Raw genomic sequence first — 15,474 nt, forward strand, 5'->3', positions numbered from 1 at the left:
TAAAATAGATAAAGAAGAACTAGATTCTTTTAGGATCAGAGAACAGCAGAAACTCAGTTTCCAGTATTTGGTTAAAAAAAAAAAGTAAAAACAAAAAAAGAGCTCCCAACAGGAAATGCACATTTTAAACCCAACGGAGTAAATAATGAGAAAAAAAAAGAATTTGGACACGTTTAAAAAGAGCCTTTTTCTGATTTTCTTATAAAACATTTTCCAAACACCCTTTCTACATAAAGCCTAAAGCAGGGCTTACAACCACAAAGTCTTCACATCAGTTGTACAGTTTGACCCCAAATCCAAACCTCCAACAATCCTGTTCAGTGCATTGAGAGAGAAGGAAACTAACCCGAGCTCCTCCCTCTGTCAGAACCCCCCCCCCGCGAATCCCTCCCACACACACCCTAAAAAAATCTAAATAAAATAATCTTCTCTGCAAAAGAAAACAGCAAAAAAACAAGAAACAAATATAAATGTATACTATTTACAACATGTTATATTATACATGATGCTGTACAAAGCGTGCACACACACACACACACACACACACACACGCACGCACGCACGCACGCACGCACGCACACACACCCCCATGCACGCACATTTCAAATAAACAATCCAACTTCCTGTACATGTTTCTTTGCACATGAATAGGAGGATACAAGAGAGAGGTATTGACGTGTATGGCTTGACAGGAGAACAAATTATTTCAGAGTGTTAGAGAAGTACTGACGGTGTGTCACGACGTCATCCCTGCTTGATGAGGGTGTGCACGTGCATGACCACACGTACAGTACAAACACACGTGCACGCTAAAGCACTATTTACTTGGAGCTCATTAAATGCCAAACAGGGTCATCGCAGCCACTCTGCAAACACACGCACACACACATACACGCACTTACGCATAAAATCCGAACTACAGTGTTTTTTGGTCCTGTTGGGGATCTCCCAATCACGTTGTCATCGTCAAACTACCAGTATAAGACCATTAAAAACCCTCCAAACCAGTGTGGTTTACAGTAAGTCTCTCCTTACCATACAGTCTCACCCGCTCTCTGAGTCTTTGTTTCAGAAAGCCAAGTCTGACACCCTCCCTCCATAGCATATCCAAGCGACTGTACTCCAAAGTGCTCATGTCCTTGGTTACTGTTCTTTTGTTGCAGTAATCTTGTAGCGGGGACGAGATACTCTGTTATTTCAGCCACAGGGAAAGCTGTAGACTCCCGCTGCGACAAGGAGCCTCAGTCCACATCAGATAAAGAGGTTAAATCTGACATGGATCAGACCTTTCCCCCAGAACAAACCAGGCTCCTCTAAGTGCCAGTACTGTTGGGCCTCATCCAGTGGGCTAGCTCCTTCTCTTACAGGGGACAGATCAATACGCGGAGCCCAAACTCTTTGTCTTGGTTCCCCTCTGTCCCCAGCTCCATTCTGAAGGACCATCCTGGAAGCAGTCAACTCCAGAGTTCAGGTTCAATATTTGGATTTCTCTCTAGCTGGTGGTGTTAGGACACAATGGCCATGCCATCAGCGCTGATCAGCTGGCCCGTGGTTGGTTCGTAGGTTCCGGCCAGGTAGAACAGGTCGTCCGCAGCGCTGCCGGGCTTACGCTCACACATCAGGTGGTCATACTCGGCCCTGCTGACCACCTGGCAGCGATGGGAGATGGTCTGCACGTCATTCTCATCCTCGTGGCTCGACTGATACAAGGCATTCTAGCAAAGAGACAGGAAGAATGGTTGATAAGTCAGCAAGATAGTAGATTCCAGCTTAAAAATGTGGTGAGATTGTTGTTTTTGTTTGGCAACATCTTTGGTGCAGCTTTCACTCTGCACTTCCCACACATGCCTTATTTGTCGTGTCTTTAAGCGTGGGTTTTCTCATGATGACGTTTGAGTTTCTGCAAATGGTGATCTTTTATGTTTGCTCAGCCACGGTGGATGTTGCTGCTCATGCTAACTACCCAGCTCCTTTTCTATTTATTCCAACAAACCACTATTGCTGTTGCCAGAAATGCTAAATACATGACTTCCTGTGTGGAAGAGATTTTTCCTGGGAAAGACCCACCTCACACTGAATATTTAGAACTGCGAATGGTAACAGTTTTCATGAATTAAGTGGCTGTTCAACCATTCATATCAGATGGGAACAGGGAATAAAAAGAAGCAAAGAGGTAATATATGTATATGAAAATGTCACGGACTGTAACCATTCCCGTTTTAGAAATTGTACTTGCACTGCCTGGCCTTTACCTTGCCGTCGCGGTGTCGCCTCCCCAGGCGAGTCTCCTCTGGGTGGTAGAACCACTTGACCCTGACCACCATGCTGGAGCTCCACGACTCCCAGAGGCTCTCCACTCTGCCCACGTAGGGCAGCTGGGGCCGGCCAGGTGACAGAAACACAGCACAGTCGCCGACATGCACCGTCTCCTTGCCCCTCACGATGGCCTTGTAGAAAAGCTTGCGGGCTTTACCCTTCAGACCTCTCCTCTGTCAGAGGAGGAGAGTAAAAATAGTCAGTAAATTTATTCAGTGTGGAGGGTTTGTTTCACCACCAACCTCATTTCAGAAATCGAATAAGATAAGTCAACTGTACCAAAGATTTAATATGTCTTTCCAAGCCAAAACATCATACCTAACACCAATCATAACTAACTGATGCTATTGAGTTACAGGAGTATGTTTCCCAGCACACCAAAAACTCACTCTTAACCTAAAGGCAATGGTACTGAAAGTCATGTAGACATTATGATCACAGTAACCATAACATGGGTAGCACACCTTTATTTCTGCTCCATATTTTCATTTGTTGGGGCATGTGCACACCTTTAGCTTCTTCTTAAGCTGCACATCTCAGTCGACAGATGCCGCGCTGTTTACAAAGCAAACAGCGCGGCAGAATGGAAGCTGAAAGTGGCAGCGGTTCCTCAAACTGTTTTGTTCTGTTATCATCTGGATCGTGACTTAATAGCTGGGATAACAAATTCAGAGAGTAAGCCTCATAGTGTTGCCAATATGTACAGAGATTGAGGCAGAATAAGCACTGAAAAGAGAGATCATATTTAAACATCACATTTACTGTATGTCATCAAGGTGTGACACGGCAGAAACTGCAACAACAATCAGTAACCTACTTAAATTGTGAGGTGAGGTAGGTTACTGATACCCAAGACAAGAGTTTTGAAACAGCCTAACCAAGATAATAACGTGTGATTATGAGAAAACACTGTGTTTCAGTGGAATGGGATTTAGTTACAAGAAATCGCAGATGCTCTCAAGTTCTGCAGTACAGTGACGAGAATATTTACACACACAAAAAAATATCTTTGTAAAACAACAAACTCTTCAACATCTTGGATACGGAAAAAGAACATTAAAATGCAACCCAAAGTGTCCTACCTGTGTGGGGTTGCCGGACCATTTCCAGAGCTGGCGTCCTGGCAGAAGGGGAGCCATGTTAGGCAGAGGCTCAGGGGAAGACATCCGCTGCCTCTTAGCTGTTGCCGGGTCCTTGGAGCCAAGTTTGGGCTGCTGGCTCACAGGACTGCTTTGCCTATGATGGTGGCTGCTCGAAATTCCTTCTTTCCTCTTCAGCTGGTTCTTAGCTGTGCTACTGTTACCCACCCCTCCTTTTGACATGAGCTCCTTCCTGTCTTCTGTTCTGTCGGCCCTCACCTTTGACCCCGGGACGGCCATGCTGGCTTTGGCCACATAGCCGTGAGCCGGGGCCGGGGCCGAGGGAGAGGAGCTGGAGGCGGTAGGGTCTGGGCTCAGGAGGTCGGAGGTCATGTTCTGCCTGTGCTTGTGTTTGTCCTGCTGGAGCAGTGCGCGGCGCAGCAGCACGGAGGAGGACTCTTCGTCGGAGGAGTAGGAGGAGTCATTGTCTGAGGAGCAGAGGGACGAGGAGGAGATGGAGCCGGAGGAGGAAGAGGAGGAGGAAGATGAGGAGAAGCAGGCAGAGAGACGGGAGAGAAAACGCCCGCTGCGGTGGGACGTGTCTGCTGCACTTCTTCTAGGTGCTTCAGCATCCTGACCATCATCTTCATCCAGCTCAGAGTAAGAGCTGGGGCAGTCACTCGGGTAGTCCAAACTGTAATCCCCACCTTGGACTCCAAGACCTGCTGACTGAAGGTCATTTCTCAGAGGTGGGCTGCCTTTTACAATAGGCTCAGAACGGACCCCAGCGCCATCTCTTTCCCCTCCTCCCTTCTTGCCATCCTTCACCAGCAGGGCAGGGTGGATGTATCGCAGCGGTGCTCCTGCTGAGGCGAGACTCTTGCCTCCCTTTCCTCCACTGCCCCCGAGTCGAAGCAGGGCCTTGCCGTTCTTTGTTTTGGGAGATGTCACTCCTTCATGGTCAAGCTTCACCAGGAACTGTTTCCTGTCGCGGTCGCTCACTGGCTTCCTGCTTCCAGCTGCCATTGCCATGGTGACAGCTGAGGAGCAAGCAGAGGACGAGGTCTCCCGGACCCCAGTGGAAGCTGCTGTGGCAACCGGTCGCCCAGCTCCAGAGCTTCCACCGCTTCTAAAAGTAGAGAAGCTGTTGGCGATGCTACTGAATGAGTCGCCTTCAAAAGGGGAGCCAAAGATGCCTTTGATAGGCATTGGGGGTGCGAGAAGGTGGGAGGTGGGCCGATGAAACAGCCCCAAGTCTCGCTCTCGAATCCTCCTCTGGGTCTTACGAGACATCCCATTGAAGAGGAAGAAGTCAACTGGCGGTCTCTTCCTGGGCGCGGACCAGTTCAATAAGGAAGCGTTACCTTTGGTTACAGTGTCTGTTACTGATGTTGGCATGCTGGCAGTCTTAGGCACTGAGTGGACTTTCTTCGGTCTGCCAACTGAAAAAGGAGCCGGCAACAGAGAGGAGTTATAATCAATATAAACTGACAGGTGTTATAAGCAGACTGAGATAATTGTGGAACTAAGAGCTTTGGAGAAACTTAATATCTTTATCTCTTTGATCTCCACTGAGCCAGGTAAGTTTCGACATATCCATTACACAAATTACAACACACCTGGTAAACCTGTCTGTCTATCCAGCTTTATTGTCAACCGGAGTTTGTGATGAGTTGTTGTTGAGATGTATGTTGCTTAACTACACAAAACACACTGATGACACCTCGTAAAAGCATGATTAATGTGGTCATGTGGAGTTTAAATGATAGGCGGCAAACAAGGAATTTCAATTAACGAGTCTTTCGGTTTATAAACCTCCACTCGGTGCTGTCCCCTGACTTGGAGGCATCTGATAAGTGGTTGACAGTTGGAACTGTAAATGAGGCCTTGTTTGGGGAATTTTAGTATGGCCTGAAGGGCTGTGTGTCTGTGAGTGCATTGACTAGTTAGACCAGTACTTCTCAGGCAACATATATTAAAGCTTGTTGATTGATTCCGCAGACTGTCTTTTCAAATAGATAACCAGTCTTTCCTACACATATTAAACTAAAGACTTTGTAATGTTGATTTAAAATGACCTTCTAAATGGGCAAATCTTTACACAAGGTTTATGTGTTAAGGCCCTGACACACCAACCAGACGGGCCGACCGTCGGCAGAAAAGCCAGTCGGACTGATCAGTCAGGTCTCGAGGTCCAAAAAATGCCTCAGAACACACTGAGGCGACGCTGACCTGAGCGTACGCTCTGCGCGTGCGCGAAACGTAATACGTCTCCATACCAGCAGGCAGCGCTGCTCTGTATTGTTTCCATTAACAGTCTGATTATTTCCCAGAAAATGAGAACCGGCAGCTGATTGGACGAACGTGTCACGTGGTTCTTTTTCTCCGGAAATTCACAGCCAGACTGTCATGGCGGCTTGTTCAGAATACGATCTCATATTGTACTAAAATAGTTCACCGAAACGTGTTTCTGAAAACATTTTAAGCGAGAAATAGGCCATGCAGTTGCTGAATCTGTCTTCATTTCAGATTGACAAAGGTCAGTTTAAAAGATTTTCGTCAGATTTTGAGCGGATGATCATCCGCTCCCCATTTCCGGGTGAGTCCCGACTGCTCTGTCCCCGACTGAACATGTTGGGTCGGCCAAAATGACGGCCGACGGCACGGGACACATGGAACAGACTCGAGTCACGGACCTCGCCAGACGGCCCAACGCCCGATTATCGGGCTGGTGTGTCTTCTCTCTTAGTTGAAGAGTAACAAAACATTACAAAGATAGAGGATTGTGTGTTCCCCTCCCCCCTCACCTGGTCTTTTCTCTTGGATCCTCCCTGCAGGCTCCTCATTGGCTGGTTTCTCTGTGGGTGTGTCTTTCCTCTCGTGGGTCGAGCTTCGCCAGCCGCGGTGACCAGATGAGATCAGAAGTGCTGGAGAGGGTTCCGCACCTGACAGAGAAGAATTGTTAAATGGGGAGTTTATTTCCATTCATTCACGCTGTGTTTTTTTCATTCTTTCTTTCTTTCCATCCTTATTTTTAAAGTCACACTCACAGCAGATTTGGTATCCCGGGGGCAGAAGCCTGATGTTTGCGAGGGAGATCCTTCCTCTGTCTCCATCATCAAACTCCACCATGACGCTACCCTCCTTCTCCTCCTCACCTGGACCTCCTAAAGCACAACACATAGGACGGTGGACATGAGTTGCTGGGAACGCACCAGTGTATGTTCGCGGAGTGAGGCTGTCGGTGCGTCTCGCTCACCTCGATGGACATATCCGGGGTAAAGACAGCGAGAGCGCTCACTCCAGTAGGCGCACACTCGGGTCCCTGCAGTCAGGATGGCCTCGCTCTGGGGCCGCACGTCTAACACCTGGGAAAATCGCAAAATTATATGTATAGCGCGTGTGGAGTTTTTAGTTAAAGCTACCCAGCACCACACAACTACCAACAAAATGTAATAGATGCAAAAGTAAGCTTTTAGATCGACACTTACAGCTTCCTGTAGTAGCTGCTCCAGCGAGTAGATCCGGGGGCGATTTCCTCGTTCCCCTTCGATGACAACACTGAATCTAAGAGAAAAAAAGGAAAGCGAAAAGAATGGAAAATAAAATTCCTCAAGAACCAAACTTTTCTCTTTTCTCTTATTATTTCATTTTTGTTGTTAGATTTTAAGGTTGTCTTTTTCAAAATAGGGTTTTTGTCATGAGTGCTCCGATATTTGTTCCCCTGGCAGCTGTGTTGGCTGCCACCGGTGTGTGTCTTGACTTTGTAGTTGTCTAGACATCTTGTTTGTCAAGATTCACACAGCTGTCATGCATTTAACTAGCGCTTAGCTAAGGTTTCAGCTCTTTTGTAAATCTCTTCTTGCAATATGTCTTTTTAGTACTTAAATCCAGGGTTTCCCCCAGGAAATCGTTAAGCCGAGGTGGTTATCCACCCAGATTTGGATGCTTCTCGTAGTGGGATCAATAGATGACGGAATAAACAATGGTCATACATTTGCAGTTGCCGTGTGAAATAGTCACTCTGCTGATTCCCCTGATTTGTTTTTAGATGAGGTGGTTTGTGGTGAGACAGCTGGGAAGCAGGGCCTTACATGTCAGGCAGGTCCAGAGTTTGGACACAGGCAGCGTACAGCAGCTCATCCTCCTTGGAAATCAGGATCTTCAGGCCGTCCACCAACATCTCTTTACTCAACACACAGTTTGGCAGGGCTGCGGAGGGAGGGCGTGGTAGAAAGATGGATGGATGGAGAAGATAAAGTGTGAGATATACAGTACATCATTTGTGAGTGTGATGAATAATTGCTATGTGAAGTGAAAAAGAATGGACAAAAAGGCAAAGAGGTGTGTATGCATGTGTGAAATTACACACCACATGTGTGTGTGTGTAATTATATATGATGTGTCACTGTTTATGCCTACCAGGTATTCTGCAAGGCATGTTGGGAGGGAGATGGATCAACTTTAACTCCTCTTCTTCTTCCTCTTCCTCCTCCTCGCCCTCGGAGAAGCTGCTTTCCTCATCCAACCGAAAGCCGTCGTCGGCTGCAAAGCTCTGCAGGAGCCGGCTCACTGCGCGGCCCTTGGCCTAGACAGGAAACAGGATGTGACATCAGTGGATAGAAAACAGGATATGGTAGCATTCATGCCTTCATTATATGCCGAAATTAATCTAAAGTAAACAGGATCTGCAGGTAAAAAATCAAGTATTTTCCAGTCTGATGTGGTGAATTCATCAGTGAAAAGCAACCACAGGCAGCAACGGCTCTTGTAATGTGATGCTTTAATGAAGCCGGCAGGATTTTCTTTTTTCACTTGCCACCGTTCACTCAAAGGTCAGAGGTCAGAGTCAGTAATAACTGCAGCTCTTCAACTGGTAGGACTTCAGTGTAGCAAGATGGACGCCTGCTAATATAGAAGCTTGAACCCTGATTTGCTTTCTCACCAACACACACACACACACACACACACACACACACACACACACACACACACACACACACACACAATCAATCTCCAGACCAGTTTAGGCTAGTCTGAGACTGATCATGGAAAGTCAGCTCACCCAACAGGTTTCTGCTTGTATTTAAGCTTTCAAAAGAAAATACCATAATATGCAATGCAAGAGAGATGGTGTGTTATGTGTGTGTGTGTTGTCTCTTGGAGTTTTCCACATCAGGAGACCATATATTTTAGTGACAGAAGTTTCGTCACCAGAGGGCATGGGTGATTATTTCTCTTTTGTGCTGCTGCTGGTGGTGTGTGTGTGTGTGTGTGTGGGTGTGTGTGTGTGTGTGGGTGTGTAGGGTTATGGCCAATGATTATCTTTATACTTCACTGTTTGGTTTGGAGTTATGTGTTTTTGGACATTCCCTCACAATGAGTCAAAGACTAAGGCAACCTCGGGGCATCTCTCATTAAAATTAATGCGGGTGTCTCTGCAACAGCAACCTGCACGAATACAGGCCAGGAGTGTGTTAACACAGCAGACACGTATGCAAACGCACACCTATCACAAGAGCAAATAGTATATTTGATAAAGTGACTGATTTACAGCTGATGCTAAGCATTACCCTGAGTCAAAGTTATTGGTACGTTAGTTATAAGCAAACTTCCTGGCAGGGTGCGGCTCACTTCAACAAAAAAGGAGTGAACTTGAGGCAAGGACTTTCCTGAAAAATCCTCCTTGCTTCTCTTTTTCTCAGCCTTTACTTGCATGCACCAGAAGGCCTAAGGGAGTGGAGGACCTTATCTGAGTCACCTTTTTTCTTCTCACACTCCCAGTCTATCTGAACTTCACCTAACCCGTCCTGACCACTGTCGGGTTCGTTACACAAAAAACAGCATATCCCTTTTTGCTCATTAACTCATTTCAAGAGTAATTTCTGTGACAGCAGTAACTTATCATAATACTCATGATATAACCTGTCTGTCACACCTCTAAAATTGGCAATTGCATCTCACCTTTCCCCTCTCAGTTCTCTTTTCCCATGCACTTCTGTGTGAATAATCAGGGGGAACAAAAAACCAGCATGCCCACAGCTTCTGTCACCCTTAAATGGATGTGGTAGAAGAACATTTAGATATTAGATATAAACTCCAAATGTTGCTGATTGTCCTTTATAATTGAACTCCAATTGACAGAATATGTTCTGTGCATGTTTTTATAACCTAAAAGTGCAATTTCCCCACTGTAACTCAATGCTGTAAAGTTCCCCTGATCATTTACACAGAAGTACGCAGATAAAGCAGCTGGGGAGAGAAATCCAAGATGCAAAGTTTTGAGGGTGTAAAGGTGACAGAGCAGTGTCACAAATCTCTGCTGTCAGGGAGCAATTTACTCAGTTGAATACTTGTCACTGGCAAAAGTAAAATATTGCTGTGTCACAGTAAGGTTACAAGTCACCACCCAATCACTGGTCCTCACCTTTCCCAGAATGCCCTGCCCTGATGAGCTCTTCCTCACGGCTTCCTTGCTGGACCTGTTTGCCTCTGTCAGAGCTCCATGGTTCCCCAGGCCATCCCCAAAGCTGCAGCCCACTGACGACGCACCCCAGCTGGGCAGAGACGCTCTGTTGGTCCCCTGGTGGTCTGGATGTCCCCTTTCTGTGTTAGGGAGGCACGGCCTTCTGGGCACTCTCCTCTGATCTGCACTGGGCACGCTCCCTGTGCCTGAGGGTGAAGGGGACATCATTAGAAATTAGTACTGGTCGCTAAAATGTCAATATCTATCTAATATTAGATCAGATATAGTCAAAGATATTGTTTAACAGGAGGTAAGGGAAGAAGGTTTTTCTGGTCTTGGAGGCCACGTAACATCTGACACAATTCTCTGATCACATTAGATTGTTCTAGAAGATGAAGTAATGAACAAAGACTTCCTGTAATTTCTTGGCCATCATATCAATCATCACGTATATGATTTCTTTTCTTTCTGGTCCTATTTTAGAATAAAGGTAGTTGGTTGGGTGAAACCTGAACTCAACCTTGTTTTTAGCTGAACAGCGGTTCAGCTAAAAACAAGGTTCCAAGTTTATCTTTTTAGATTTTTTTCCTTTTCAAAACTAAAGATGGACAAAGATTTCTCTAAACCCTAAGAAAATCATGTTATATGCTTCACTACAAAAAGTGAAGCATATAACATGTCAAAAAGTGAAAGTCACAAAGTTACAGGGTGACAGCAGGTCTCACCGGGAGGCCCTAGTGTCTTACTCCTGGCTTTCTGGTTTGCTTGGAGCTTGGAGGACTGCGATGAAAAAGGCACAATCCCGGCAGGGTTTGCAGGAGCTTCTTTAGAGGATGAGCTAATCTTGATGTCACCGGCTCCACCTTCGCTCTCGTAGCTGCCGTCCTCCTCCTCTGTGGAATCACAACATCAATATGATCAGCCAGGGAGCTTCAAGTGATCTAAATGTAAACACTGTATTGACAGCAAGCTTTCGATATTCCTCTAGCATCTATAGTTCAGTTTAGAAGCCTGTGGCTTAATGCACACAATTACAAAAGTCATATGAGATGAAATTTCGCCGTTGATTGATGGTGAATGTTTGATCAAACTTTTCTCGGAGGGTTTTTAGGTGGGATATTTTGTCACATATTAACTCCAAGCTGCACTAACTGCTAACTAATGCGCAGCTTGTTCCTTAACTGCAGTGACGGGAAGCAAATGTTGACACACACATGCACATATGCAGCGCACATACAAACTGGGACACACACAGATTGTTATTGGCAGCTGTGTGTGTCGCTGACTGCGGGGGTCGTGTCGGGTGTCGACACATCTCTGACACACTTGTCACTTACATGGCGTTCGCGTCAACACTTTGCCTCGGTCACACACAAACACTGACGCACTCACACAAACATTCAACAACTACGTCTCTTTGCCATCAAGGCCACAAGGTCAGTCGGATTCTGGCGTTTTCCTTAAGTTTTGTTAGTTTTATATCAAACCGTCCTCTCCTGTGAGGCATTTGTTTAAAAGTCACAAAGAGTGTGATTGTTTCTCCTCAACTCAAGCCTCCGAGGAGGGCACTTTCACGAGGTTGGGGAGGTGAGGACTAGAGGGTAAGACCGGGGGTGTGAGATTCTGAACGGGGCCAGAGTGAGCTCACGTTACCGTATGGCATTGAGGGCAGAGGTGGCTGTGTTGCATGCCTGTGGCAAGTCGTTAACGGTTTTAACGGAGTGACAGACGAGCTGTGAAGTGAGAGGAGGGCCCCCTGATGACGGCAGACATCTCACTCTCAGACGCTTCACATGTGCGCGCGCGCACACACACACACACACACACACACACACACACACACACACACACACACACACACACACACAGCAAAAATCTTACAATGTCTGCTCGGTGTTCTTTGAGCCATCAGCCAAATCAGCATTGTTTCTGACTCATACTTGTGTGTGACCTGTACTGTAACTCACCGCGCTCTGAGCTCTCGCTGTCACTCCTCTCTTCCCTGACTTCCTGTTTCTCGAAGATCCGGTTGTTCTTGTGGTGTGCTCTGTTTGTGTTGACGCCCATCAGCGCTTTGGGCTTTCGACCCCTCTTCCTCTTCATAGTCTGACCAGCTGCCCAGTCCTGCTGCAGGTCTGATGGATAAACAGTAGGAGGGGCAGTTTAGTTTTAGGGTGCGACTTAATGGACAACAAGTGTCTATATGTATGTATGTATGTATGTATATATATATATATATACATACAGTGCTGCTCATAAGTATTCATACCCATGCTAAAGTTGACTAAAAAGAGGAATAAAAAAATCATCTTTTGGAAATTGATCTTAATGCCTTAATTAAAAAAATGAGGAAAAATCCAACCTTTGAGAACACCAATTTGTTTTGTGAATGAATAATGTATTGTAAATAAATAAATGTTCTTCCTTAAAATACAGGGGCCATAATTATACATACCCCTATGTTAAATTTCCATAGAGGAAGGCATATTTTTATTTTTAAAGGCCAGTTATTTCATGGATCCAGGATACTATGCATCCTGATAAAGTTCACTTGGCCTTTGAAATTAAAGTAGCCCCACCTCATCACATACCCTTCACCATACCTAGAGATTGGCATGGTTTTATTTCAGTTAGCCTAATAGCTAACTGAGATAAGATCCATATCAATGCAAATCAAACCAGCTATATATATATATATATATATATATACATATATATATATATATATATATGCTCCCTCTGTACCCACCTTTTCTTCCTTGTCTGCAGTGACTCTTAGAGGAGCCTTCCTCACCATGGGTCCCTCTGCAGTGCAGCATGCCTGCCGACGGTACACCACGCTGGGCCGCAGCCTTCTGCTTCAGCTGGGTCACCCGCCTGGCCAGCCTGGAGCTCAGGGCGCTGGGCCGACCTCTGTGCTTACAGCGAGCTTTCATCTGTAGACGGGGAGCGGAAAAGCTTATTATTGACTCATTTCTTTCAGCTAATTGAAATATCCAGGAAAGGGAAGAAAAAAAAACATTGGCAGCAGGAAGTGGTTGTCAGTGTGTGTGGATGAATCAGAAGAGGCCGCAGAGAGAGACCCACCTGTGCAGAGCTGAGGCTGTTGAAGCCGTGATTGGACATTTTCTTCCTGGCTTTTTCCTCTAGTAAATTCAACCCGGCTCTGGAATCATAAAAAAACACAGCAGAGACGCACTTAAATGACTATGTATCATATATAAAACAGATCACAGAATCAATCTGATCACATATTTCTTCCCTTTCAAGGCTAATATGGCTCTCTGCTCTCCTCAATCGGGTTCATTCATTGTCTCACTCTCTCCCCCACTCTTCCTCTCCGTCTCATAACTTTGATGCGGTAAGAGACAGGCTCTGCCGACCGGCTGCGCAGTTTGACGGCAAACACAGAAATATTCAGTGGCCGTGCGAATTTGAAACTCTGCTGAATCACCACATGAAAGGATAAGAATTATCTGGTGTGAAGGAGAGTGGAGAAGAGACAGAGAGACAGAGGGAGGAGGAGGAGAATGGTTGAGGGGGAAGGGAAAGAGACAGAGAGAGAGAGAGCAAGAGAGAGATGAAGCAGTCTCGGGGGAGTCTGTCCGTTGACCGGAGCTTCAGGGCTCGATCGATAAACACTAACCTCTATTGAACACTACTCCTCCCTTCCTCTCTCTGTCTCTCTCTCTCTCTCTCTCTCTCTCTGTCTGTCATTCCTTCATTGTATACATGCTCTCTCACACCACAGGCAGCCAAGCACACACACTCACACACTCTCTGTAAGCAGCTGGTGTCTGAGGCAGGTGAATCCTATATTCCCACAGAGGGAAGGTTTAGCTCTCAGCATCTCCGCTCCCAGGAGAGGAGAGCAGAGGAGGGGAGGGGAGAGGAGAGGAGAGGATCCTTCTAGCTAAAAAAAATATCTAAAATATCTGAAAGATCTGTCCATCTATCTATCCAAACCACAATCTCCTCCCCATCCCCCCCCCTTTCCTGACTTTTTACCTTGACCCCTCTGAGCTTTTAAGCCCCAGTAAAGTTCACATCATGTCACAGCCTCACCAACGGTACGATTAGTGTGAATGTACATTCTGTTCACTAGAGTATGTGGCCAAAAAGGTATGTATGGTTTTTCATGGTTTGGATTATGTACAGTTAAGGGAAATCTTAATACTGCAGCATTCAATGATATTTTAGACAATAGTGTACTCCCAACTTTGCTGCAACAGAAGAACTTGGCAGGCTTGCACAGGGCCCTGACCCCGACTCCATCCAACACGTTTGGGATGAATTGGAATGCTGTCTGTCAGTCAGGCCTCAAGGCATCAGAATGCTTTAAACGCAGTGCTTTTCGGATCATTGAACAGCAGCGGAAACCACCTCCCCCCACACCTTTCAGAAGCTGGAATTGCAATCTGACAATTTCTGTAACTTTCTAAAACTGACAATACGACAATCACGCCCACTTTGCGCAGTGACTGGCCAGATGAGCAGAGGGGAGGAAGTAACCTTCATGTCTTTGAGTGTGCGCTGTTATCCATATTTGAACGATTATCGTGTCTTGGCCAATTCTATGACAGCAGGCTTTTTTTATTTTTTTATCTCACTTTCAAAAGTGTGGCTTTTCATAACTGCTATAAACACTTTTGCCTTAAGATGTGGTTGGATGACACATTGTGTTTGTTTCGAGCATGCCACGGCCTTTTCTGTCTGACAGAAGTGGCCAATCTCAGTAATGCCCCTGTGGCTGAATGGGAACAAACCCCTGCAGGCAGGTTATTGATGAAAAGCCTACCAAAAGGAATGGAGGCTGTTAATAGCAGTATATTCATTTCTGTGGTTGGCAATGACGTGTTTAACAATCACGTAAAGATGCTCAGATGTCCACATACTTTTGGCCATTTAGTGTACATGTGTGTATCAAGAGGGATCTGGAAACGTTACAATGCCTCTCTAGCTCTCACTCTCTCGCTGTTTAATTTCAACCCACAACTCCTTAGAGAAGATGAAAGCGTAAACAAATGATACATTGCTTGTTAATAACAACAGAAATGCTGCTCAGGCACGTAGCGGCCAGCGCTACTAATTAAACAAGTTGTGTGTGTGTGTGTGTGTGTGTGTGTGTGTGTGTGTGTGTGTGTGTGTGTGTGTGTGTTGTACCAGCATGTATGACTAAAGCCTTTCATTGTCACTTTCATTAGCGCTTTCTAATCATGGTAACCGTGACAAACCCTGAGTTTCTCTAATCATTTTATCAAGGCGAGGGGTGCACATGCTAACAGAGGTGGGGCAGCATGAGAAAACACATTTATCATTATGAGTGTTGAACACTGGCTGTGTGTGTGTGTGTGTGTGTGTGTGTGTGAGTGTGTGTCTCCAGCAATGTGCGGGAATGTGTGTTAGCATGAAAGTGTGCGTGTCGAAGGTGTTGAATAATGTGTGGTTGTGTGTTGCAGCGGGTGGGGGTGGTGTTAAGTCGTTTATCACTGTAATAACTGTACATCGGGACTTTGTCCGGCTGTATTAATATATGCTCGAGGTTCACAGAGAATCAGGACATAATCAATGCAAGTGATAAATATGATTAAAAGTGATTAATGATGATTAATG

General features: G+C 45.8%; 1 protein-coding gene across 2 annotated transcripts in view; it reads right to left on the reverse strand.

Moving 5' to 3' along the window:
- Positions 1-15,474, reverse strand: part of bahcc1b (BAH domain and coiled-coil containing 1b) — a 56,326-nt gene that overhangs the window by 119 nt on the left and 40,733 nt on the right. Inside the window, exons 15-28 of one of the 2 annotated variants that reach the window (XM_031291274.2) lie at positions 12,949-13,027; positions 12,611-12,797; positions 11,829-11,996; positions 10,608-10,754; positions 9,823-10,067; positions 7,818-7,983; positions 7,490-7,607; positions 6,887-6,962; positions 6,655-6,763; positions 6,446-6,562; positions 6,203-6,340; positions 3,399-4,837; positions 2,253-2,489; positions 1-1,715 (exon numbers count right to left, since the gene is read on the reverse strand). The exon at positions 1-1,715 is cut by the window's left edge and continues 119 nt beyond it. In XM_031291274.2, the coding sequence (XP_031147134.1) occupies positions 1,506-1,715; positions 2,253-2,489; positions 3,399-4,837; positions 6,203-6,340; positions 6,446-6,562; positions 6,655-6,763; positions 6,887-6,962; positions 7,490-7,607; positions 7,818-7,983; positions 9,823-10,067; positions 10,608-10,754; positions 11,829-11,996; positions 12,611-12,797; positions 12,949-13,027 (3,436 nt within the window). In that variant the 3' untranslated portion in view covers positions 1-1,505. Of the gene's footprint in view, positions 1,716-2,252; positions 2,490-3,398; positions 4,838-6,202; positions 6,341-6,445; positions 6,563-6,654; positions 6,764-6,886; positions 6,963-7,489; positions 7,608-7,817; positions 7,984-9,822; positions 10,068-10,586; positions 10,755-11,828; positions 11,997-12,610; positions 12,798-12,948; positions 13,028-15,474 lie in introns of both variants that reach the window. The other variant, XM_031291271.2, reaches the window with a different exon arrangement.

The sequence above is a fragment of the Sander lucioperca genome, chromosome 22 (assembly GCF_008315115.2).
Source record: "Sander lucioperca isolate FBNREF2018 chromosome 22, SLUC_FBN_1.2, whole genome shotgun sequence".
Taxonomy (NCBI): domain Eukaryota; kingdom Metazoa; phylum Chordata; class Actinopteri; order Perciformes; family Percidae; genus Sander; species Sander lucioperca.